At 36.2% G+C, this 27,019-nt stretch overlaps 1 protein-coding gene across 1 annotated transcript in view; it reads left to right on the top strand.

The window, feature by feature from the left end:
* Positions 1–7,361: 7,361 nt before the first annotated feature.
* The window catches only part of csrnp3 (cysteine-serine-rich nuclear protein 3), a 56,256-nt gene continuing 36,598 nt past the window's right edge, over positions 7,362–27,019 (top strand). The window contains exons 1-2 of the mRNA XM_079880336.1: positions 7,362–7,548; positions 8,868–8,899. Coding sequence (XP_079736462.1) covers positions 7,546–7,548; positions 8,868–8,899 — 35 coding nt within the window. The 5' untranslated portion in view covers positions 7,362–7,545. The remainder of the gene's footprint in view (positions 7,549–8,867; positions 8,900–27,019) is intronic.

Genomic DNA, 27,019 nt, shown 5'->3' with positions numbered 1-27,019 from the left:
TTTTCCTGGTTACTAATGATTCCTCACCTCATATTCTGTTTTTCTTGTTGTTTATTTGTCACTGTGCCCTGTTTACAAAATATGCTATTGTTGATCTCTTGCACTCCATGAAATTGCACTGTCGATTGATGCTCTAATGCACAGGTGTCAAACTCAGTTCCTGGAGGGCGACAGCCCTACAGAGTTTTGTTCCAACCCTTCTTCAACACACACACACACACACACCTGCAGTTTTCAAATAAGCCTGAAGGACTCGATTAGCTGATCAGGTGTGTTTAATTAGGGTTGAAGCTAAACTCTGCAGGGCTGTGGCCCTCCAGGAACTGAGTTTGACACCCATGCTCTAATGTAATCTCGTTGTATCATTGCAATGACAATAAATTATTATTATTATTCGTAGCATGAAAATAATCTGTTATTTAAAATGTGATTAAATAATATACAGAAAGCGATCAAAGAACGCTCCCTTTATAATCGCGAAAGCTGTCAATCACTCAGCACGAGTTTATCAGTGACTGAGCTCCGGACTCTCGCCGTTATTCATGTTGCACTCTATAAACACCTAGCAACGCCCTAGCAACCAGCCAGTACACTTAAGCAACCACATTCCATGCAACTCCATTTTTAACAGCTTGGGATTTGACCTTTAACATTTTTCAATCCTTACTAGGTTTTACAGTGCATTGTGGGATTTTTGAGCAAGTATTTCACTGCAAAAGTAACAACTTTCACAGTCCAGTGCACTAAACTAAACTTGGGAGCTGATTAAGACACACATTAGCAACAACCTGGCAACCACCTTAGCATAATAGCAATGACTTGTGATTATGCAGGACAATATTCTTCATTCACTGAAGAAATAAGCCATATAGGGGTTCAATCAATGTAATAATTTAGCAGATAAGGAAATTGACAAAGTGAATGTCAATGTCTTGTCTTCAAAAACAATAATGTGATCCTATTTGCATTTTTTTTTTTTTTCCAGGAAGCCTTTTAAACTATCAACGCTTTGGCTTGAATTGAACATTTAAAGGCATGTCTGAAAGAAATGGCTCCTTATTGTACTCAAAGCATTCGTGCTCAATTACTGGAATTTAAAGGACTAGACATAAAGAGCAGTGCTTTAAAGTTCAGCTGATGTTTCGGCAATGTCAACAGCAGTGAACAAAAGGTTTAAAAGACCATCACCTCAAAAGTAAACTGAGAAACATCACCTTGTAATGATCATTACAAATAATACCTTAATATAGAGCAACATGGTGTTCCCATAGTGTTACAACAACTTCAACATGACCAAAAAAAATTATAATTTTTGACATCAATTTTGTTATGTATAACAGTTACTAAACTGATACCAGTAACTTACGTTTCGGAAGAAAATTGTCCCTTTAATTCCCATTATTCTTCTCCGCCAACGAAAGTAGTTCCAAAATAAACCAAAGCATCGGTCACACGCAACAAGACACCAAAGGAAACCCGGACTGGAATATAAATGGTGCGGAGAGCCTCCCCACTCAAAGCGTCCTGTAATCACTCGGCTCATAATCCACTCCGGATTTTCCATATCCTTACTCGCGATAGAGAAACCCTCGCCGAGATATCGTAGTAGTCGAGTAGAGTTCGGAGAACGAACGAGAGAAAACACAAACGTTCTTATTTACAAAAAAAAGGTAGCCTACAGCTCCATTGTCCTTTCGCGAGGGAAAATCCGACTCTCCGATATAATAATAATAAATATTAACCCTTTCATGCATGAATTATGATAACCTCAGTCAGGATTTTTTTCCCTATGTGTTTTTATTGCTCTTAGGGCATGAAAAACAAGAATTGATTTTTATTTTATTTTTTTACAAATTTTTCAAAGAGATCTTCAGATGTCCACTTGAGTGGACAGCATGCGGTTGGTTTAAACTGAAGATATACTGTATTAAATATAAGACAATAATCAAACAGATAAAGTATGTGAATTTAACAAACTAATCAATGCAATTATATCAAATAATGTGAAAACTATAAAATATATACAAAAAATATAAATGCAAAATATTGCAATGGCTTCATACAACTTCATACAAGTTGCACTTCGCGTATCTATGATATCAGAACATGAGGACGTGATTCCATCAGAATTTTCTACAGCCTGTCAAGGTACAACTGTGGAAACCACTCAGATGCTCCCTCCAGTGCACCAGAGTATGGAGATTTACCCTTATTAGCTGATAACTCTGATTATGTTCAAGATGGACATGCACATTTCTATCATAGCCCTCCTCTGAGAAAACCTAGCGATACGTTTTTTCAATCTCATCTGAAATGATCAGTGTTGGGGGTAACGCATTAACAGTAACATGCATAACCCATTCAGATTACTTTTTTGATGTTACAAGTAAAGTAATGTGTTACAAGTAACATGCATTACCTAATCAGATTACTTTTTGATCTAACAAGTAATTAACTACAAGTAATGTGCATTACCTAATCAGATTACTTTTTGATGTAACGAGTAAATAAACGCATTACAAGTAACATGCATTACGTAATCAGATTACTTTTTGATGTTATGAGTAAAAAAACGCATTACAATAACGCACATTTAATAATCAGATTACTTTTTGATGTTATGAGAAAGGAAACGCATTACAAGTAACATGCATTATGTAATCAGATTACTTTTTGATGTTATGAGTAAAGAAACGCATTAAAAGTAACATGCATTACGTAATCAGATTACTTTTTGATGTTATTAGTAAAAAAACGCATTACAATAACATGCATTATAAAATCAGATTACTTTTTGATCTAACAAGTAAAGTAATGCATTACAAGTGTCATACATTATGTAATCACATGACTTTTTTCGATGTCAATGAAAATTACATTCTAATAATACAAATACATTTATTTACAGTAGAAAAAATCAATGCATATTAAGTTTTTAAGTTTTAAATTTCAAAAACAATATTCACATTATAATTATGAATTGTACTGTAGCTGAAATATAGCCATTGCATGCATGACGTCCACTACAGTGGACATGTGAGAGTTTTCTCTCAATCAGAGTTTTCTCTCAATCTAAAATCAAAACTTGGAAAATTTTACTGTGATATGACTCATTAGATATTGCTTGATGCTGCAATATTTTTTTTTTACCTACAAGAGTCTCCTAGGATAGAAGGAATGGGTGGATATTCTGGAGCAACTTGGCATGTCTGACTGACCCTTGGCCATCTTGGTTTGGAGGGGGAAAAAATCGAAACACAAAGGCTTGCCACTTGGTTGCAATTTATAGGATGATGCACCAGGGTCCAATGAAGAGATTGATGTGCAACTTTGCCATAAAAACCCGTGCAAATTCAAAAAAATGCTTTTTAATAGCTGTCCACTGTAGTGACCACTATGCGTGAAAGGGTTAAATAAAATAAAAAACTTCTATTCGGTACTGCGCACAAGGTCTAAAAACTCCACAGACAGGACAGGCGGAGTGATATAACAACAGTGATGCGTCCCGGTGATCGTGTTCGGAATACTAGCATATTATCTATTCTAGCCTATGGTAGTTATCACATGACCCGACTGTTTGTCACAATTTCTTTTTACAAATGAGCAATCAAATGCTTTAAAACTGGCACATTTTTGTAGTTTATGCCAGTTTGACAGTGACTTTTTGAGACACTTAGCTATAGCAAAATCAATAGAGAAAATACAATAATCTTATTTTAACTCAGATTGCAGTTCCTAAGGAAATCTAAATCAATGCTGTTAATGCATTTTCACTTTCCCAGCACTTTCCTGCTGTCAGTTCTCAGAGCATCCTCCCTGTTTATTGCCTCATATACACTGCCTGCCCAAAGAAAATAAGTCGCTTTTTGGATTTCAATAGGCACACATTTAAGAGTCAATGATCGGATCATTATTGCAGTGATTATTATGTTTCTAGCATGTTATATGTATGGCAACAGTTCTTCTAACCCTAATTGATGGAGTGTGTAGCTTTTCATTTCTTAAACAACCATGTATGAAAACTCGCATAATGGCCATAATACAGGATGACAATGTCAAGATTCATCAGGCTCAAATTGTGAAAGAATGGTTGTGAGGAGAATGAAGAATCATTTTCACACATGAATCGGCTCCTCTGAGTCCAGAGCTTAAATTCATTGAAAGTCTTTGGGATGTGCTGAAGGAGATTGTCAATTGTCAATACAAGATCTTGACCAAAAGTGGATGCACCTTTTGATGGAAATAAATGTTGTGGTGTTATTTCCATCAAGAGGTGCATCCATTTATTATTTTTTTATTATTATTATTTATAAATAACTTAGACAGTTAGACCTGTTTTATGCCATCGTTTCTCATTGGAACTCAGTCCAGGACATAATATGAGTTGCAAACCCCATGTGTCTGATCACTTTTTTTTTTATTAGAACCAGTGGATCAAGGTTAAGGTGCAATTAGGATCATTTAGGATCATTTACACCAAGATTTAATCCATTTAAAACAGCAGCAGATCAACAGTGTATACTGGCCTACAGTACAACAATCAGCATAAAAGCTTCAGATTTAAAATTACTGTATGCCAAGTTTGAGTCAATTTGAGTATTGATTACAGATTAGTCATAGCACCTTAAAAGCAAATTAGTTTCCAGTATTTGGTAGTTTTTCTTGAATCAGTTAACGAGAAGTTGAATCAGATAAAACATAAATGCTTAAAAGCATGTTATCTTTGCTGTTACTTTTCTAAGCCAAAAGGCGAAAAGACTGGGGTCTAAAGTGATGAGAATATCATAGACTTGGTCTTGGGCTTTTAAACAAAAATTAAAAATTCCACCAAGCGGCAACCTCCCTGTCTCTCTCTTGAAACCAACACGGAAGTGAATTAAACGGCAATTCATCATCTGGCCGCTTGAGGCTGGGTGCAGAAGTGAGTCAAATCTGTATCTCCCCCATGTTAAACTGCCCAACTTTACAGCAGAAAAAAAAACGCGTTTACAGCCTGGAGCAAAAAGTGGCTTTGGTCTATATAGTTTACTTTTCCCTTCATGACAACTGTGAGGGGGGTGAATTTTTTTATAACTCATCTGTTCAAATTATATTAAGCCTTAAAGTTCTGCATAATTAAGGGTGTGTCCACTTTTGAGTGACAGGTGGATTCCCGCTGCTGTGGTCATTAGTCATCATTAGCCATTTGTCTGCTGTCTGTTAGCCGTCACGTTACCTCAGCTAATTGTCTGACTGTAAAAATAAATAAATTCGGGAGTGACGCGCTGCCAAGATGGTGACAGTCGGCTACGCCCATTTTAGGCTTCAAAAACGGTCTTCAGAAACCTATGGGTGATGTCACGGATACTATGTCCATATTTTTTTTACAGTCTATGGTTTACACGCACAGCAACTACTAGCAACTACTAGCTGGCCTCCGTTACACCCCCCTAAACCTCACTCCCATCCGGGTCACGGCACCATTGTAACCCCTCTTGGTTCGTGTGTTCTTTTATTTCAATAATGACCACGCAAAAGCAATTTTGCTGAGCACATTCACTTTAGTGTTTACTGAAACTGAGGAAATCTGGAAAAGACACAAAGAGCACCAAACAGACAATAAATACTGCTGGTCCGCCCATAAAACATCCTTCTCAACAGCTCGTGTGAACTGACAAGATTAAAAAAAATGTGTTACTTATTACTCAGTCTCTTTTTCTTTTATAAAGAACAAAAATTGCACGGAAGAAAAGTAATACATCATACCTGGAAAAGACACGAAGAGCACCAAACAGACAATAAATACTGCTGGTCCGGCCATAAAACTGTATAATAATAATAAAAATAAACATATACCAAATGAAATAAAAAGCAGATGCAATTAGCACGCTGCGTGCACAACCACCTGAAAGACCCTGCTACACACTGATTTACCATTCTGAACAGAAAATACAGAATAAAGTTCTCTCAAACACATTTCTAGACAAATGCAATTGACTTTATTTTTGTCTACAACAATATCTTCCAACATTTTCTTAAACGATCGACCAGAGACTTTTTCCACCTACCATCCTTCTCAACAGCTTGTGTGACCTGAGAAGATGGCTGATTCAACCCATCGTACACCCTTCTTGCCTGTAGGTGTCTCCCTTTATCCAAGATGCATTATTTAAATAACCAACGAACAGGGTTAATTTAACAAGAACAAATATTTTATAACTAAAACAAGCACTATTCACACTAAGTTTATGTTTTTCCTTTCTTTACTCTGTTACACATTGAAAGCAGAGGTGTAAAGTTCAGGTTCAGAGTAAAAGTCCTCAGTATTTTGTTCCAATCACCTGGATTTGCTAATTAGCACAGTTTTTCAGCCAGGAGATAGAACTAATTAGTGAAATCAGCAGGCTGAGTTCATGGGTGGAATAAACATATGGCAGGACTTTTACTTTCTGACCCTTGGACCTTACACCTCTGATTGAAAGTTACTAGCACATTTCATGAGGAAAAAACACTGTCTGTGCAATTCCTAAAATCTGCCACTAGATGTCGGTATTTAACAACCTGTGAAAATGATCACTAAAGTCGCACAGTGAGGCTGGTGTTTGACAGGTTAATCGAAATGTACACTGATATACAGAAATGTTCATGAATCACTTGCTAACTGCTTTTGGAATAATTGAGACATCTCTTTTTCCCGAGTCACATTAAATAATGGATTTATTTGTTTTATTATATCATTTTTACTGTTATATTATTGTAATTATGCTTATATTAATTATTTTATAAGGAGGTCGAGGCTATCATCTTATTTAATTATTTGTTTATATTAATATATCAAGCTCGATGGAAATGTTATAGCCTACCCTCACATGATTCCAGTTTTTTTTTTTTTTTAATCTTTAAAATGTATTTATTTAATTACACAATCTTGTTGAATGTATGAGTTTACCTCTAAGCGGGCCGATTTTATAACAGCCCACACAATGGAGCCGTCATCAACATTCAGCACAATCCCATTTGAACAGCCTGCCACACACCCACGTGTTTTTATGAGGAACAATTAAATTGGCCGAAACCCAAGAGACAAAGCGGCCTGAGAAATCCCTGAATCCCCTCGGAAGACACTTGTATGGCTCTCTAGTGGCCGCTGGCTCACGCTCAATTCCCACTGCAGTCCGTTTACGAATCCTACTACTGGGAAGGCTTGCTTCTTAATATTCAAGAGCCCAGCCTTCGCCATTGGACGGTAACAACAGAACGTTGGCACTATCTAATTAATATTCATGAGCCAGGAGCTCTCCATTGGAAGGTAGCTCACGAGCGTCAGCAAGAACTAATTAATATTCATGAGTGGAGCCTTGGCTGTAGTAGGATGGCTAGTTTGTGCGCTCGCCTGCACCATTGTTTCTTCTGTCGGCTCTGTCAGAGGTGTATCTGCGACAGATGCCGGTTCTGCACGAATCCAGCGTTCAAATCTGCGTGATGAGTATGATTTCCTCTCGCGTGTAGAGTATATGATGACAGAGGCGGCAGTGTGCGATCATCTGACGGGAGATATCAGTATGAATGGTAAGTCGCTCGTTTATTCTCTATTGTCAGGTTTGAATGGAAGCGATAACAGAGTGACGTGAACGGTGTCTGTTCCCATACGTTCATAAAGCGCGTTTAAAGGTGTGTTCTTCTCTCTTACTGTATCATCCATGGAATTAGATATCGGCATTCGATATCGATCGATATTATTTTTTGTCCGATTAGTTTTATGTTCGTGTTCCATAACCAATATGCATTACCTATTTTTATTTATTGTTTTATTTCTTATTTTTTTAACACAATATAAAGTAAATAAATATGGACATTTATAATGGACAATTATAGACACAGTGAAAATATAATAATAATAATAATAATAATTTAAATATTATTATTATCATCATCATCAATTATACTATTTCACACGTTTAAATAACAGGTAGGCTACTGTTATTTTCAGCTATTTTTGTGCAGGTCTATAAAGTTAGCTACTCGAAAATACAATAAAAAAGAAATACAATGCATACAAAATTACTTGAATTTGACTTGACCTTTTCTGTGGCGAACATGTTTTAGTTTTCTTGTACGTTTTTTTATTTATTTTTTAAATTATTATTATTAAAGTATAAACTGTCGTGGTAGAAATGTCGACCAATAATAAATAATGCTATCATGTTTAAATTATGTTATTTATTAGCAGGCCTGGAATTAAAAAAGATAACAAATTAAGATTGTGTGTGTGTGTGTGTGTATACAGTATATATATATATGTGTGTGTGTGTGTGTGTGTGTGTGGGTGTGCGTGTTTATATATATATATATATATATATATATATATATATATATATATGTATATATATATATATGTGTGTGTGTGTGTGTGTGTGTGTACACACACACACACAATGCAAATTCATAGTACATGCACACACAATGTATGTGTGCATGCTTGAGGGAGCTGTATGCCAATAATGTGTGTGACCCTCTCACAACCCTGTTCTCCTGCCACTGAAAGTCAGTGAACCAGAGCGGCAGAGAGGAGGCAGGCTGCCATCGCATCTCTCCCTGAGAATGTGCAGCTGTGTCAGGCAGTGCTCTGCTTTCCCCCTCCCCTGGGAACACTCCCTCCTCCAGTAATGAGGCAGCGTTCATAAAGGGTCTGCATCAGCCCACTCCACTGACAGAGCTGGAATGGCTGCTCTTACCCATTATTGGAGGAAGAAAAAAAATAATAAGCAGAATGTTGGTTTTCCAAAAAATGTATACATTAAATACGGGCTGCGGTCAATCATAACATTATTAAAGGTTTAAATGGAAAATTCAGAATTTTAATAAAACTTCATTTATTTTTTCTGCAGAAAATTAAACCCGGGTCCATTCTGCATTTAAGGTAAGAGAATGGATTTGTCTGTTTGTTTTGTGAAATGGCTCTCAAAGTGGTTTGTGATTACCTGTGTATTATTTGCTTGGTTAAAAATCAGCTGTGACAGTCATGCATCAATATAATGAGCTTATGCACATTTTGCAGAATCTTTCATCCAAAGCAGTTTAGGCCTATACATTTAACTGTTTTCCCTGGGAATCAAACCAATGACCTTGGCATCACTAGCACTATATGCTTTATCAACTGAGAACACAAAAGCTCCAGCATTGCTCTTCATTCCTGCAAATAGGACGTCAATACAAAGACAATGTTACCAATCTAGATGTTTTGATGTCTCTATAACTCAAGACTGAGCGTGCATTCATTACATCCATGCTTATAATGCCTCTGCTCAGATTAATAATTGATGAGGGTCATCAGTCATTTGTGTTTCAGAAGAAATGCCCTCAAGTCAGCATGAAGTCACAGTTTGCAATCCATTTTAGCTCCATCATGATGTGACACATTTTTAAGTGAAACAGAATACACTGGGGGGGAAATGGTGTGCACTGATTATTGGAGTATGTTTCACAAGAAAATACTATTTCAGTCTCTCTACCTCAAAATGTCACATTTAATTCAATGTGTTACTTGCTGTTTGCTTGTAATTAATTGTGCAATTTACTCGCAATTTCTAAGTGAAGATTGTTTCTATACAAATTTAAAAAATCTAGGGAGGTATTATTGGATCCTTTGTGCATTGATTGGATTGTGAAAAGTTTGACTTTAAAGGCAGCTCTGATTCATCCCTCTGTCATGCATTGAATGCGCTGAATGAAATCCCGTCTGTTAGACTGATTGTTGGTCGTTCGTTCAGTAGAGTGAGTTTGTAGCTGGCTTGTAGTCTGCAGGGACACGCATGGCGTAACTGTGTGACACTTTAACTAATTAAAGCAGTGCGAGGTGGAGAATGTGTGATTGGGAGAAGATTGGTCCGTAGAGGCCAAGCTACGGATATTAGCGAGAGAGAGAGAGAGAGAGAGAGAGAGACACTGCAGCTTGTTATGAACTTCCTTTGTTGCAAATCCACCAGCTTCTTTTGACATCAGGAAGAGACCAGCTGAGAATGGCAGCGCTGCACAGCATGCACAAACAATTGTGTGTGTACGTCCTTGCAGAGGCCTCCGTCACATCTGTTGTTCTTAAAATAAACTAATTAGGGGTTTGCTAAGGCAAGCATCATGATTACTATTGCTCGTATTTCAATTATTTCAAGTAACTTCAAATCGTGCTTGTTGAGGAAAGATGTGCCAGTACTTTTTCAAGTGATCAGATTTATGATTTTTGCTTGATGAATGATAAAACAAGACTTATATTAAAAGAGGGAACCAGGCCTATAAAAACTTGCCCTAGAAACCACCCAGAACACCCTAGCAACGTGCTAAAAACTGCATGGCAATGCCTTGGCAACCACCCAGGACACATTATCATTGCAGTAGTAAGTTTTGCACAGATTTTTATTCAGAAAATCCAGTTAGAGTTTCCATAGACTCACCTTATATTATACTTTTGGCATTAGATTAATTAAATGGGGAAAATTTTGTTATTCCTTTGGGGACATTTCCTGAAAACTGCTAAATCTGCCCACACAGTCTTACAGGCTCACACAATGAAATGAAAAGAACACACACATTCATCTTCAGGAATATATATCTAATAATAATATTGTGCACACATACTTAAAGAAATAGTTTCTCCCAAAAATGAAAATGCTGTCATTACTCACATCTTGTCTTTCTGACCTCACAAGCACTATAATATCATAATAATAATAATAAAGATTGTTATGTTTTATATATCTAATGCATTCTTCTGAAGTCATATGATAGCTTTATTCGAAACAACATAACAAAATTCAATATTCAAAGGTCAATATTCACTGATCTTACCTCTGCCAAAGCTCCAGAAACTCTTTTATGGTCACTCATGAAAACCAATAGCAAACCAGGCCACATTTCATAAATGACCACTGCAAATAATCTTTTCGCTTTCCAGTTCAAATATCTAAACATCCTTTAAAAAAAGATTAATTTACTTGAGGGGTAAAATTGCATGAGATATTTGACTTATTTTTAGAGAATTTCTTACAGTATCGACAATTTGTCTTAGGCTGTGTCCAAAATTGCATACTCTATTGCATAAATAAATAAGTAGCTACTTATTTTGAATAAATACTTTGCGAGCACTAAAAATGTTTGGTAACACTTTACTTAAAGCCTTTATGTATATTCCATTATAAGGTATGCATAATGTATGTTATAATGCATTATATATTTTCATAAATAATTGTGACCAAAGTTAAAAAGCCTTATTTGCAATTCCTTGTCACATCAGAAATTGGATGTTTGTCATGTGTTTTAATGCTTCCTAAAGGTGTAACAATGAATAGATAAGTATTATAATATACTGTGTTTACAATTATTTATGAGACCAAACAATGCATTATAAGGTGCATTACAAGCCATAATTAATGCATTAAAGTACTTTTACAATGCATTATGTAAAGGCTTTAAGTAAAGTGTTACCAAATGTTCTATATAATATGAGTGTGTGTAGAATGTAATACGGACGTACTACATTTATCGTTTTGTCATTATCATGTGGCATACAAGCGTCACTTCACCTTCATTCACAAATCCTCTCCTGTGGCCTCATGGGGTAATAAAGTGTCCATCATAAGCACTCTTCAGGATCTCATCAGAAGTAGTAGGTCATCCGGGGACTTTTTGCCTACTCTTTATGAGTACTGTGAATATAATATACTATATATAGGGCAGTATGCGATTTCAGACACAGCCATAGTGTCTTATGCAGTTTGTCTTGTATTATTGATGGAGAAAATACTGATTGATCAGTGAATAATGACTTACATTTCGGTCTGACGTTCAATCCAATACTGTATCTCTTTTAGTGTTTCCGGGAAGATAGAAAACGATACAGGTCGCAATGACACGAGGCTGTGTAAATGTTGACAGTTCCCATGTTTTTGGGTGAACTATTGCTTTAATCACGACTCCAGCATAGAAAAGCAGCAAAGCTGAGCATACGAGCCAGCTCTCTTGCCTACACACCTTTCAGATGTTCCCAGATCATGATCTAAGAGGCTCTGTGTTCACACCACTCTTGACTGCATCTGTTTATCCTTTCAAACCTTCCCCATGGGAACATGATTTAATTACTCTATATGACACACTCAAAGGACACGGCAACATTTACAGAATGGATTTCCAGTCTGCTAGGAGGGGCTGATTAAGCTGGGTCATTTGAATAACTAAATCTTCCATGCATGTACCTAACCCGTGCACAGATGGCAATGCTGCCAGAGCGCTGAATCCCGCACATTAAAGATTCACTGGAAAGGTGGCATGCCGTTTTCCCTGATAACAGCCCAGCGCTCTGTCTCTCTCCACATGACGTCTTCACACATGCACTTACGCGCATGCAGCCAAATCAATTTGCTTCCCTTTTGTATAGGAATGGCTCAAATTTGCATGTGCATATAAATGTGATGGAGCGATCTATTCACGTGGACTTGTACAACACCTTGTAAAAGGTTGGGGAAACATCGTGCCTTGGTGGAAGAGGAAAACCAGCGGCCGGTGGACAGACAGAATCATCGGTTTGATCGATGAACGTGCTCTGTGCTATAACATGCATGCATGCCTTCAGGAAAAAAAATGAAAAGGGAAGAAAAAACAGAAAGCGAAAGAAAGAACACCGTAATCTGTTTCTGATATACAGAGCAAACGCAATGGGGAGAAACAAAGCCGTTTCCAGCCTGCTGGATAGAGCAATATTGTGGTAGTGAAGCGAAACATACAGGGTGGTTACTACACCCAACACCCTCAGTTCTGGGCCGTGTTTTTATAGGCACGGGTCCATGCTTACATTTCGGTCTCTGATACGTGAATTCTTTCAGATGCATGGTGCACTCTGCCTGGCTAACTTTCATTAGGAACATTCAGGACAGGGCCTGTTGGGCCAGTAGTTCAGATTTGTACTGGCCCAGTAAATACAATCACAATTAAGAAAAATCCTTAGGCCGGAAACTTATTCTGTGCAAGTATGTGAACAAAAGCACTTATAGCTACATGAACCTGAATATTTATTGTTATGCGTTGCCATATAGAGTGCATTAGCTTAAACTGTCTGTGTCAATGGCCAATTTTCTCAGGTCAACTAACTACTGTCATTGTGGAGCAACAGGCAAAAAAGAACTTAAATCTTATAAACGTTTTTAGCTATAGCTATCTGAATAATAACATATACGTATTATTGGTGCATACATTTAAGTGTATCCAGTGCCGGTCCGATAGATTTCTGGGGGCCCTAAGCAAAACTTTTAGGGGCCCCTGTCAGTGCGTTCATAAAAAAAAAAAAAAAAAAAATTAACCCCTTAATCTGTTCTTTCAGAGCAGTTTCACTGTCAACAAACAACACTGAATTACGAACAACAGGACAAAGAAAAAAGATACAAATTAAATAAACAATTTAGCCTAGTAAAAACAAAAGCCTAAACTGAATAAAGCAATCAAATAAAAAAAAAAACGTTACCGTATGAATCAAATATACATTGCTTCTTATTAAAGTTACTAAAGTTATTCAGTGAAGAGCGGTGCATGATTCACTTGTTTTCTTTTGTTGTTTGATTAATGACAGAAAGAGCAGCAGGTTTATTAGGCTGCTGTCACTTTAAGACCAAATACACAGATCTAATACTGACTAATTACTTAACTGTCCATGTTTCACTGCATCTTGGAGCGCACACACAGAAAGCTGCTTTCGCAACTCAATATACGCTTTTAACTTGGTATCAGTCAAGTCCGGCATGAGACTGTATATTACGACAGTCACGTTACATGATTTGACTGATTTGGATGTTACGTAGGAATGGCATCAGCGCACCACTTTGAATGCAGCGTCGTGTTTTCATAATTGTTGGAAACCAAAATCCAAAACAAAACTAAAATTATATTAATCACACAGCCTTAGGCATTAAATCATCTTTGAGAGTAATGGGGCCCCCTGGTGGTTCAGGGGCCCGAGCCTTACGCAACTTGAGTATTTTGCATATAGGGAGGACCGGCACTGAGCATATACCTCAACATGGTGAACCTGATTTCACCAAGAGCAACATGTTACTGGATCAACATTCCAATCAACCAATCAGATTTAAGAGACAAGTTTACAGTTTACAACCAGGGTTAGGTGCTTCTACATCAGTGTTATTCACCTGTCATTTCCCTCTGATTTTAGGGATAACTAATGGGTAGGGTTAGGTTTAGGGGTAGGGATAGGGTTAGTACTACATGTTAGGACAGGAATGTTGTTCCAGGATCAACAAAATATGATAATTCAGGAACCACCTCAACACAACAGTATGTGCAACAGGACTACGTGCTTGCATTGCATTGCCATACTTGTTTTTGTACTTGTGTTGGGTATGTTCTCACTGCAAAAACACTGTAACGTACAACTCATGGCTTATTGCTTATTTGAGGTTAAGTGGGCCATTGAAAATAGTTCATTTCACTATGTCATTGGCATGCGTAAGTCATTCCTTTATACACTGAGCGCACATTTAAATATACAAATAGAGTAGTCTGTCTTTATAAACTATAAATTGCCCGTCTCAATTTATTTAATAGTGCCGTCAGTTAAACTGAGATGCTCATTCAGTCAGTAGAAGCTTTTTGTTGGTGACAGAAAGACTCTTAGAGATCAATTAGAGACGAGCTGTGTTTGATGCGTCTCATCAGTGCTCGGCAGTCGGACTCTCTCTCTCTCATATTCTGAGATTTAGCCATGACCGGTTGCCATGACGCCTGTATGGAATGTTCAGTCCGTCTTGCCTATTATGAGTCTAGAGGAAAGCGCATGGGCTTTTTTCTGAGCGAGCATCGCACAATTAAATGGCACATAGAGCAAACACACACACAGACACAAATGAAATGATGGATAATATCTCACCTTCCATTTCCCATGCAGAAAATGATTTGATGCTTTCATATAGTGTGTTTGACTTCCACGTGCAGGTTACTGTAGTCTCGTGCATTTCACTGTCAGCACACAGACACATCAGCGCAGGTTTCCATGAAGCATTGCTGTTGCTTATATTAAACTTTGGCACGTAACTTGTCTTGCATTGTTTGTGTGACAGGCATTGATTGTTGCTGCCTATTACTTCCTTATAAAACACCTTGGCTGTGTCCAAAATCGCCCCTTATAACCATAAATAAACCATAAATAGGGCACTATTGGAGGGAACAGCCATTTGTAGTGATGTCCGAAATGAGTGCATTCATTCAATGAACTAAAATGCATTAAAATGCATTAAAATGCATTAAAATGCACTAAAAATAACGAGTGTACAACCGATGTACGGCTAGAGAATACCCATAATGCACTGTGAGAGTCACGCACCGAATGAATTCCCGCATCTGACCAGAAGTTTGCAATTTGAATCATCCATCCATACATTTTCCAAACCACTGGTCCAATGTGGCTACAGTGTAATATCATACAGGCATACATTCATTTTTACTTGATTAATAAATACATAGTTTCCATGACAGAGTTCAAGATAAATCTTTTCATCTTGCCAGTTTGATAAGTTTCAAATAATTATTAAACAGCAAGCACAAATTATACAAAAGCAGAAGCCCTTCCGGCACACTTAGTGTCCGAATTCACTCGTTTTCATTTACTCCTTCAAGTGGACTATATTAGTGGAGTAATGTACGGAATAGTGAATGAGATTATAAGGGGTGATTTCAATAACTTAAAGAACCAATATAAAATTATCCAATCTAATTGAAATTAAAAAATAAACATAAAACATATTTTTATCCTTTTTTTTTTAGTGGCATTAATTTAGCAACATGCAACAGAACGCTATTTGTGAATTATAAAGTAAACAACAGGAGAACATAAGAAGGACTGAGAGACAAATATCAAATAATGGGAATAATCAGATTAGCTAAGCAAATGCAGAAAAAATAGAATGGTAAAAGAATAATTGACCTGGAGCAATGATAAGGAACATCCAGACCTAGCAACAACCAAACAACCACTCAGAAACCTCATAGCAACACCCTGGCAACCATCCAGAGCACCTTAGCTATGCCGTCTGAAAATGTGAAACTCTAGTTAATTATACTGCAGTGAGATCCTGCGGTAACAGAACTCAGGGTTTTATAAACAGGAAGTTAGAGAGTCCCGTCACCTCTCGATCTGCATAGAGTTAATTACAGCTCTCTAAATAACATCATTGAAATTCGCTGGAGCAGCATTGAGGGCCATCATGATTAAAGGTGTGTCATGTATCTCAACGTCTGGAAGGCCGTCCCAGGGGATGTCACAACACACGCTGCCTTTTGTTTTCAAGCATAAAAGAGATGCATTAATAAATCTTACGCTGCCTTTTAATTATCATACTTCTGATTTCAAAAACCAGCCTGGTCAGGGTTTTATAGCACATGCCCTAATTGCTAAGTGAAATATGAAATAACAGCTATCATTGTGTTATGAATAATCTGATGGTGATGCTAATTGTAATACATATATATATAAAATTATATATATATATATATATACTCACACATATGAATAAAATAAAAAATATTAATATATATGAAGAGTTCAGATGCAAAAACCTTTAAGTGCCATCTGAAATTGTCTTCTAGAATGATCATTTTTATGAAGATTGTATATTTAAGTTCAGTAATTTCACTTAAATGGCAATGAAAATTACTTATGAATTGTCATTTAAGTGAAATTACTGAACTTAAATATACAAGCTTGATAAAAATGATCATTCTAGAAGAAAATTTCAGATGGCACTTAGAGGCTTTTGCATCTGAACTCTTCATATATATATATATATATTTTTTTTTTCAGGAAGATTTACATAGTAACTTGTTGAAAATATTAGAAATTGCACAAATATGAAAATAAAATGAAACTGTCTTCTCAAAGCACATTAGTCTTGCTGACAGACAAAACAGAGTGCTGTAAATTCAGTCAGGACCACTATCATCAAGGATGATTGACAATTACCATAGTTTGGATTGGCGGTATGGTTCTGTTCTGGGCAAAAACAAAAACCCTAGCATGGATAAGAGCAGGGAGAGCAGCAATAACCCCCCTCAGGGTAAACAGAACAGAACCAACAAAAATGATTTGCAGATATAATTACTGTCAATATTTTAATGCACAACAATTCGAGGATTTATTCTGATTCAAGGGGAATCAGAATGCCAAATCCTGACTGACGAGAGGAGCTGGGGATGGAGGAGGGTAATCGCTCCTGAGAAACGCGATATCTGCTGATAATACTGAAGGAGCTTATACATGTATACAGTGATAGGCGTCGTATTCCTATAGGTAGACGTGTCAGCTGATGCGAGCTTGACTAACGTGACCTGCCAGAACTGACGCTACGCTTGATATACACGACACACTGCTTAATTAAATCACAGCCCTTTGTGGTTTAATAATCAATTTTAATTGTGCAGTTCTAATGATCAGAATGTGAAATTCCTTTAGTATGTCTTTATTTGTGCACTAACTCAATGCTACCCCAACATACATGCTGGCTGTAAAAAGCAAAGAGTGAGAGAGAAATGGAAGAAGAGAGATGAAAAAGAGAGGATAATTGATCCAGGTGAAACAAATGCTTTGAAGTTTATGACATTGTCAATGTTATGTTCAAGGATGGATGGATGGATAGTTAGCGATAGATAGATAGATAGATAGATAGATAGATAGATAGATAGATAGATAGATAGATAGATAGATAGATAGATAGATAGATAGATAGATAGATAGATAGATAGATAGATAGATAGATAGATAGATAGATAGATAGATAGATAGATAGATTATACCACTGCTGCAGACAGAGTGAACGTCCTCTTAAAGAAGAACTATTCTCACCGGATAGAAGAATGATGTATCCTCACTCAACGCAGTGCTGATGCACAGACACACAGATATAGACAGAACACTGGCAGTCTGGATCTGTCCTAAACATCAGCGCTAAACCATAAACTGTGATGCAGTGAAGACAGTTGTAACAAGTCTTTGCTAACAACTGATGGCTAATTATGATTTATAACAAATTATCTGCCAGTTTTAACATCACTGGCGCATCAGTCCAGCTATGGCAGACAGCGCCAATTAGCATGTTAGTCATTCATGTCTGATGGACTGACTGTTGCAGCTTGGTTGTCACTAGCGCAGATATTACCATATGGCAACTGTCTTGCTGTACAGTTTTTCCACTCATATTAAAATTGGTTTCCATAGTGATTGGTGCAGGTTGGCAGACAAAATCTATCTATCTATCTATCTATCTATCTATCTATCTATCTATCTATCTATCTATCTATCTATCTATCTATCTATCTATCTATCTATCTATCTATCTATCTATCTATCTGTCTGTCTGTCTGTCTATCTATCTATAATGTCTGACCATCCGTATCTATCTATCTATCTATCTATCTATCTATCTATCTATCTATCTATCTATCTATCTATCTATCTATCTATCTATCTATCTATCTATCTATCTATCTGTCTGTCTGTCTGTCTGTCTGTCTGTCTGTCTGTCTGTCTGTCTGTCTGTCTATCTATCTATCTATAATGTCTGACCATCCGTATCTATCTATCTATCTATCTATCTATCTATCTATCTATCTATCTATCTATCTATCTATCTATCTATCTATCTATCTATCTATCTATCTATCTATCATGTCTGACCATCTCTATCTATCTATCTATCTATCTATCTATCTATCTATCTATCTATCTATCTATCTATCTATCTATCTATCTATCTATCTATCATGTCTGACCATCTCTATCTATCTATCTATCTATCTATCTATCTATCTATCTATCTATCTATCTATCTATCTATCTATCTATCTATCTATCTATCTATATATCTATCTATCTATCTATCTATCTATGTCTGACCATCCGTATCTATCTATCTATCTATCTATCTATCTATCTATCTATCTATCTATCTATCTATCTATCTATCTATCTATCTATCTATCTATCTATCTATCTATCTATCTATCTATATATCCATTTTACTTTTTTCAAATTGCCACCTAAATTAAAATTCAGTACAACACAGATAATGCAAGTTTTAAGTTCCCACAACAGGTAAGCAAGCAAATAAATAAACAACAGCTTCAAAAGAAAATCCACAATTAAACGTCTGGAAAGCAATGAAACACCGTGCGTGTCTCTCACGGGATCATCCGGTGAGGTAATGGCTTGAAATGGTTGTGATGTTTGACAGAATCGGGTTGCAGGCATAAACACAGCCGCCACTAGAAAGGGAACGTCATTACGCTCATCACTCTAAATGCCACATCTCTATTCACTCAGAGGGAGCCAGGCAACAGCGCATCTGCCTAATATCCCAGATAAGAAACTGCTGCCGTAACAGTTCTAATTAATATTGAGCAGTTCCCTCATGAGTAAATCTTCCTTTGAGCGCTTTTCTGAGGTAAACAATGAAGCGGGCTTGTTGATGATCAGCTGTCCCGAAACCTTGACTGGTCGGGTTGTTCAGTTCTCTGGCATGAATGACGGTCTAGTCACCTTCGTGTGACACACACTCACTGTCTCAACCCACACAGACACCCGTCTAATTTTAGACCGCGCGCACTCTGTCTGTGAGGGAGCTGCCAATCAGCGAAGAAGCCTCCGTTACAGCTCTTACAACACAGATGCGGAATAGTAATTGTGTGGCGTGTGGTATAACATGTGGCAGACTCATGGGAGTTATTATCTTACCAATGGAATTGTCATCTTGCGAATCAAGTATTAGAACCGATTCACATTGCACATTCACTGACCTTTCACTGACAGGCTGCGTCTGAAATCACATACTTCCCTACTATAGTAGGCGAAAAACAGTACAGTATGTGACAAAAGAAGTATGTCTGAATTCACAGTACTCATAAAAGAGTAGGCAAAAAGTCCCCGGATGACTTACTACTTCTGGCGAGATCCTGAAGAGTGCTTATGATGAACACAGGCCACGGGAGAGGATTTGTGAATGAAGGTGAAGTGACGTAACTGACGCTGGTAGGACACGTGATACTGACAACATGGCGAATGTAGTAGTCCGGATTACATACACACACTCATACTAGAACAGTTTAGCGGTCGTGAATCAATTACCTATTCAAAATAAAATCCTACTCAAAAGAGTATGCGATTTCGGACGCAGCCATGGCCTATTGTTTTTGTGTCCAATAAAAAATATGCAGAGCCGAATATAGTTCTTTTGTGCTTTTTGACACAATAATAGCCTATTTAAACCACTCATGAGTCATTACTAACTATTTAAACCACTCATGAGTCATTACTAACTGTTTAAACCACTCATGAGTCATTACTAACTGTTTAAATCACTCATGAGTCATTACTAACTGTTTAAACCACTCATGAGTCATTACTAACTGTTTAAATCACTCATGAGTCATTACTAACTGTTTAAACCCCTCATGAGTCATTACTAACTGTTTAAACCACTCATGAGTCATTACTAACTGTTTAAACCCCTCATGAGTCATTACTAACTGTTTAAACCATTCATGAGTCATTACTAACTGTTTAAACCACTCATGAGTCATTACTAACTGTTTAAACCACTCATGAGTCATTACTAACTGTTTAAATCACTCATGAGTCATTACTAACTGTTTAAACCACTCATGAGTCATTACTAACTGTTTAAACCACTCATGAGTCATTACTAACTGTTTAAACCACTCATGAGTCATTACTAACTGTTTAAACCACTCATGAGTCATTACTAACTGTTTAAACCACTCACGAGTCATTACTAACTGTTTAAATCACTCACGAGTCATTACTAACTACTCACGAGTCATTACTAACTGTTTAAATCACTCACGAGTCATTACTAACTGTTTAAACCACTCACGAGTCATTACTAACTGTTTAAACCACTCACGAGTCATTACTAACTGTTTAAACCACTCATGAGTCATTACTAACTGTTTAAACCACCCATGAGTCATTACTAACTGTTTAAACCACTCATGAGTCATTACTAACTGTTTAAACCACTCATGAGTCATTACTAACTGTTTAAACCACTCATGAGTCATTACTAACTGTTTAAATCACTCACGAGTCATTACTAACTGTTTAAACCACTCATGAGTCATTACTAACTGTTTAAACCACTCATGAGTCATTACTAACTGTTTAAACCACTCATGAGTCATTACTAACTGTTTAAATCACTCACGAGTCATTACTAACTGTTTAAATCACTCATGAGTCATTACTAACTATTTAAACCACTCATGAGTCATCAATAACCTGTGAAGGCAAGCAACCTGCTTTATGAGACTAATATTGCATTGAGTTAAAAAAAATGATGAATTAATGCAAGCAACACATTCAGTTATTTAGTTACTTTTCTTTTGAACAATGTTGTTTCCTGTTACATTGTTGCGTGCTATTTTTAAAGACTCATTAGATGGCGTAAAACTGGATATTTAACAACCAATAACCTTTGAAGTGGAAAAATTGTATATATCGGTCAAAATGCATGTTTTATTTTTTTTTACGTAAATGTTAGAAAAGACTTATATGGAAGCCGCCACATAAAAATAAATGAATAAGGTAATTGCTTTTTATCTCAGAATTGCGTGATATAAAGTTGCAGTTGCGAGTTATAAAGTCAGAATTGCAAGATAAAAAATAAGTTTTTCAATTCTGACTTTATATCACGCAATTCTGACTTATATCATTCAATTCTGACTTTATATCACGCAATTCTGACTTTATATCATTCAATTCTGACTTTATATCATTCAATTCTGAATTTATATCATGCAATTCTGACTTTATATCATTCAATTCTGACTTTATATCATTCAATTCTGACTTTATATCATTCAATTGACTTTATATCACGCAATTCTGACTTTATATCATTCAATTCTGACTTTATATCACGCAATTCTGACTTTATATCATTCAATTCTGACTTTATATCATTCAATTGACTTTATATCATTCAATTCTGACTTTATATCATTCAATTCTGACTTTATATCACGCAATTCTGACTTTATATCATGCAATTCTGACTTTATATCATTCAATTCTGACTTTATATCACGCAATTCTGACTTTATATCATGCAATTCTGACTTTATATCATTCAATTCTGACTTTATATCACGCAATTCTGACTTTATATCATTCAATTCTGACTTTATATCATTCAATTATTCTGACTTTATATCATTCAATTCTGACTTTATATCATTCAATTATTCTGACTTTATATCATTCAATTCTGACTTTATATCATTCAATTCTGACTTTATATCATTCAATTCTGACTTTATATCACGCAATTCTGACTTTATATCATTCAATTCTGACTTTATATCATTCAATTCTGACTTTATATCACGCAATTCTGACTTTATATCATTCAATTCTGACTTTATATCATTCAATTCTGACTTTATATCATTCAATTCTGACTTTATATCACGCAATTCTGACTTTATATCATTCAATTCTGACTTTATATCATTCAATTCTGACTTTATATCATGCAATTCTGACTTTATATCATTCAATTCTGACTTTATATCATTCAATTCTGACTTTATATCATTCAATTGACTTTATATCACGCAATTCTGACTTATATCTTTCAATTCTGACTTTATATCACGCAATTCTGACTTTATATCATTCAATTCTGACTTTATATCACGCAATTCTGAATTTATATCATTCAATTCTGACTTATATCATTCAATTCTGACTTTATATCACGCAATTCTGAATTTATATAATTCAATTCTGACTTTATATCATTCAATTCTGAATTTATATCATGCAATTCTGACTTTATATCATTCAATTCTGACTTTATATCATTCAATTCTGACTTTATATCACGCAATTCTGACTTTATATCAGTCAATTCTGACTTTATATCATTCAATTCTGACTTTATATCATTCAATTGACTTTATATCACGCAATTCTGACTTTATATCATTCAATTCTGACTTTATATCACGCAATTCTGACTTTATATCATTCAATTCTGACTTTATATCACGCAATTCTGACTTTATATCATTCAATTCTGACTTTATATCATTCAATTCTGACTTTATATCACACAATTCTGAATTTATATCACGCAATTGTGACTTTGCATCTCACAATTCACAATTGTCATTTCAGTTAGCTTTTATTGAATTTTTCTACTTCAACTTAATAGTTTTAGTTTTGGTTAACGATAACTGCACTGGTCTGAGGTGGTCAATGGCTGTTCAACTTCACACAACAACGGAATATGTTTTCAGTCCTAAATGTGCTAAATATAGTTATGAGAAAACCATGAGAGTGAAATAATAAGAGTGAAAACCCCATTCTATAGTCAAACTAACTATATGTGTAGTGTCCTCAACATTAAAAGGTTTGAATACACCTCTCTAATTTTGCTTGGGTTTTTCTTTTGAAGGGAGACTAAACAAAATGTTAGTGTTTCTGTGCGTCATGAATGGGAACATTTCTTTTGTTCCACAGACATAAACAAGAGTTGCTTGATAGATCCTTCCAGACATCACACTGAAGCATTTTACATATGAAAATACCAGAAGATCTATTCAAGAAAGTGAATAAATAATGAGCCTGTGTGTGTGTGTGTGTGTGTGTGTGTGTGTGTGTGTGTGTGTGTGTGTGTGTGTGTGTGTGTGTGTGTGTGTGTGTGTGTGTGTGTGTGTGTGTGTGTGTGTGTGTGTGTGTGTGTGTGTGTGTGTGTGTGTGTGTGTGTGCACCCCCGACACCCTCAGCCTCCCAGCGCTTGTATTAAAGATGAAAGCATCGCTTCTTTGCAAGGTTCTGTGCATCTCTGTCTGTCAGAGAGCTCGGCTTCCTCCTACTTTTTTCGATGGCATGGGGGAAATACTGACATAAATAAAATATAGTTTAATGAATAATTCAGGTGTGCATTGTGATTGACATGAGGGTGAAAGTACCTGATTATGCCACAGACGTACGTGATTGGAATGAGCTCTCGAGCAGAGCAGATCAGCGGAGCTGCAAAGTTCAAACTCCTTCTCTGCATCTCTGTGAGATCGAATTACAGGCCGAGTGAGGAAATCAGACCTGCCCTGAGTTTGTGTACATTTCCAATCAGTTCCTTCCTTTCACTCTTCTGCCATTTTCAGCATGTGGAAAATGTGCTTATTGAATTTGGCCTGTCTAGACTAGTGGATCTCAACCTTTAAGTACTGGACTCCCATCATCCTTCAGATCTTCAAGGATGAAGGTGCTGCATACATTTCACTTCCCAGCAGTGTCTGAAAAATAAATAAATAAATAGGGTATGAGTATAGATAACATGGTCAGTCATTATCAAAAATATGTTCAACCTATAGTCTGAATGTCTGAAATGGATCGCTTCATATATTTAAACCATTCAATTAAAAAAAAAAAAAAAAAAAAAAATACAGATCTTACCTCACAATCCTGTTATTTTGTCGATCTAATAATGCTGTCATGAAATCAAAATTGGAGTTTTGAAGCTTGCAGTTCAGGTCATCTGCTAACATTTTGCTAAAGGGTGACAAAACAAACTTATTAGCATGCAAAAATGCAAATCACACAATTTTTTTCTTTCAAGGAAAACAGACCAAAATATTGAATGACGTCATCTTGCACTCATATGCAGGTTTTAGTCCAATCAGAAAGTGACTAGACTTTCAAAATGTCCTGTGACTTTTTGCACTGAAAGGGAAAAAAAAAAAAAAAAAAAAAAAAAACGAGCAAAATTTACATAATTTTTACATAAAAACAAAAGTTTTTGCATACACTTTTTAAAGTAAATTTAACAGGTGTGAAATGAAGGGATTTTCACGTTGATGCAACAGAACCTTTCAGTGAACAGTTCTTAAAAGAACCATTTTCTTCTTAATATGAAGAACATTATAAGAATCTAAAGAACCTTTTTACACTATAAAGAACCCTTTGTTCATTGGAAAGGTTCTGTGGATGTTAAAGGTCTGTAAACCCTAATGCTCAGAATAATTACTTGGTTTGAGGGTAAACTTAAATTTAGCAAATTAGTTCAGTCAAATTAACTTTTATGAGTATTTAGAACTTTCTTTTTCCTTTGAGTTCACCAAACTGACACATCTTAAGGAATGTGAATTGTTTCTTTGTTTTGAGTTTTATTGTTTTTTTGTTTTATTTAGAAAAACTGGGATTTCTATTTCCCAGCATGCTTTGCCATGACACTTGGAAGGGAGAGAAAATACTAAAATGAAGTGTTATATAATGTTTTTTGAGCAAAATAGTGTTAAGTGGGAGATTTAGGAGTGTGTAATGTTTTGCTATTTCGGTTATGTGGGATTTTCTTTTCTTTTTTTGGGGGGGGGGGGGGGGTGACGTATGAGAACTAATTGCTCAGTTAATTGCTCTAATTTTTAAATACTCATATTGCTATGCTATACTAATGCTATCAAAGCATTGTGTTACTAATTAGGAATTTCGCATTTGCTGAATTAGCTAGTTAAAGCTAGCCAAGTTTCCACTACTTAAAATATTTAAGTTGAGATTACATGATAATTTTAAGTTAAATGTATAAATTAGCTTACTTATTTTTCAAGTTAAGAGCAAATTAAAATGTACGAGTACAACATAAAAATCTGCCAGTTTTGCTTACTTAAACTTTGAATTACTTAAAGGGATAGTTTGGCCAAAAATGATATTAAACCCATGATTTACTCACCCTCAAGCCGTTCGAGATGCATATGTCAATCATTTTTCAGACGAACACATTTTCAGTTATTTTAGAAAATGTCTTAGATCTTTCAGTGGTTATAATGTCAAGTTATGGGGTCCACCTCCTTCAAGTCCCAAAAATGTGCATGCATCCTTCACAAAAGTAATCCATCCGGCTCCAGGGGGATAAACGAAGGCCTTCTGAGGGTAATCCGTGCGGTTTTGTCGTAAAAATATACATATTTAAAACTTTATAAATGAAAATAACTGGCGGTTGACGCGCGTTCATGGGAGATGGATGCCGCCGTATGATGTAGGACGTAGCGTAGGAAGCGTTGTGACGTAGATTTAAAAAACGTGTATTTAAAAGAAAATGTCGGAGGATTTTGATATTAGAGAAGAGGATATTGAGTTTTTCTGACATTTTCTTTTAAATACACGTTTTTTAAATCGTGGAAATCCTGAGTGGAGTTTTGTTTTGCTCTGCTCTCTGGCTGCGCTGTCGCGTTCGTTCTACGTCACGACGCTTACTACGCTACGTCCTACGTCATACACCGGCATCCATCTCCCGTGAACGTGCGTCGACCGTTGCCGGAAGCCAGTTATTTTCATTTATAAAGTTTTAAATATGTATATTTTTACGACAAAACCGCACGGATTACCCTCAGAAGGCCTTCGTTTATCCCCCTGGAGCCAGATGGATTACTTTTGTGAAGGATGCATGCACATTTTTGGGACTTGAAGGAGGTGGACCCCATAACTTGATATTATAACCACTGAAAGATCTAAGACATTTTCTAAAATAACTGAAAATGTGTTTGTCTGAAAAATGATTGACATATGCATCTCGAACGGCTTGAGGGTGAGTAAATCCAACGCATTCTCATCCTAGTGCGTCATATACTGACGCTTTTGACATTTCGTCTACATCCAACGCACATGGCACTCTTTAGCGTCAATATGACACGCACAGAGCTTTGTTCGGTTATGGGTAGGTTTAGGTCTGGTGTAGGGTTAGGGTTAGACCGCTAGGAGGCACCTTCTGGCCCATATCTATCTGCATCTCATATTGACGCTAAAGGGTGCCATGTGCGTTTGATGTAGACGAAATGTCAAAAGCGTCAGTATATGACGCCCTAGGATGAGAACGGGCTGGTAAATCATGGGTTTAATATCATTTTTGGCCGAACTATCCCTTTAAAAATAATTACGTCAAATTTGTTTGAGTTTTGCCAACTTATTCGGGAACCATCA

This window comes from Squalius cephalus, assembly GCF_949319135.1.
Source record: "Squalius cephalus genome assembly, chromosome: 9".
Taxonomy (NCBI): domain Eukaryota; kingdom Metazoa; phylum Chordata; class Actinopteri; order Cypriniformes; family Leuciscidae; genus Squalius; species Squalius cephalus.
This window is presented reverse-complemented; position numbering and strand designations above follow the sequence as displayed.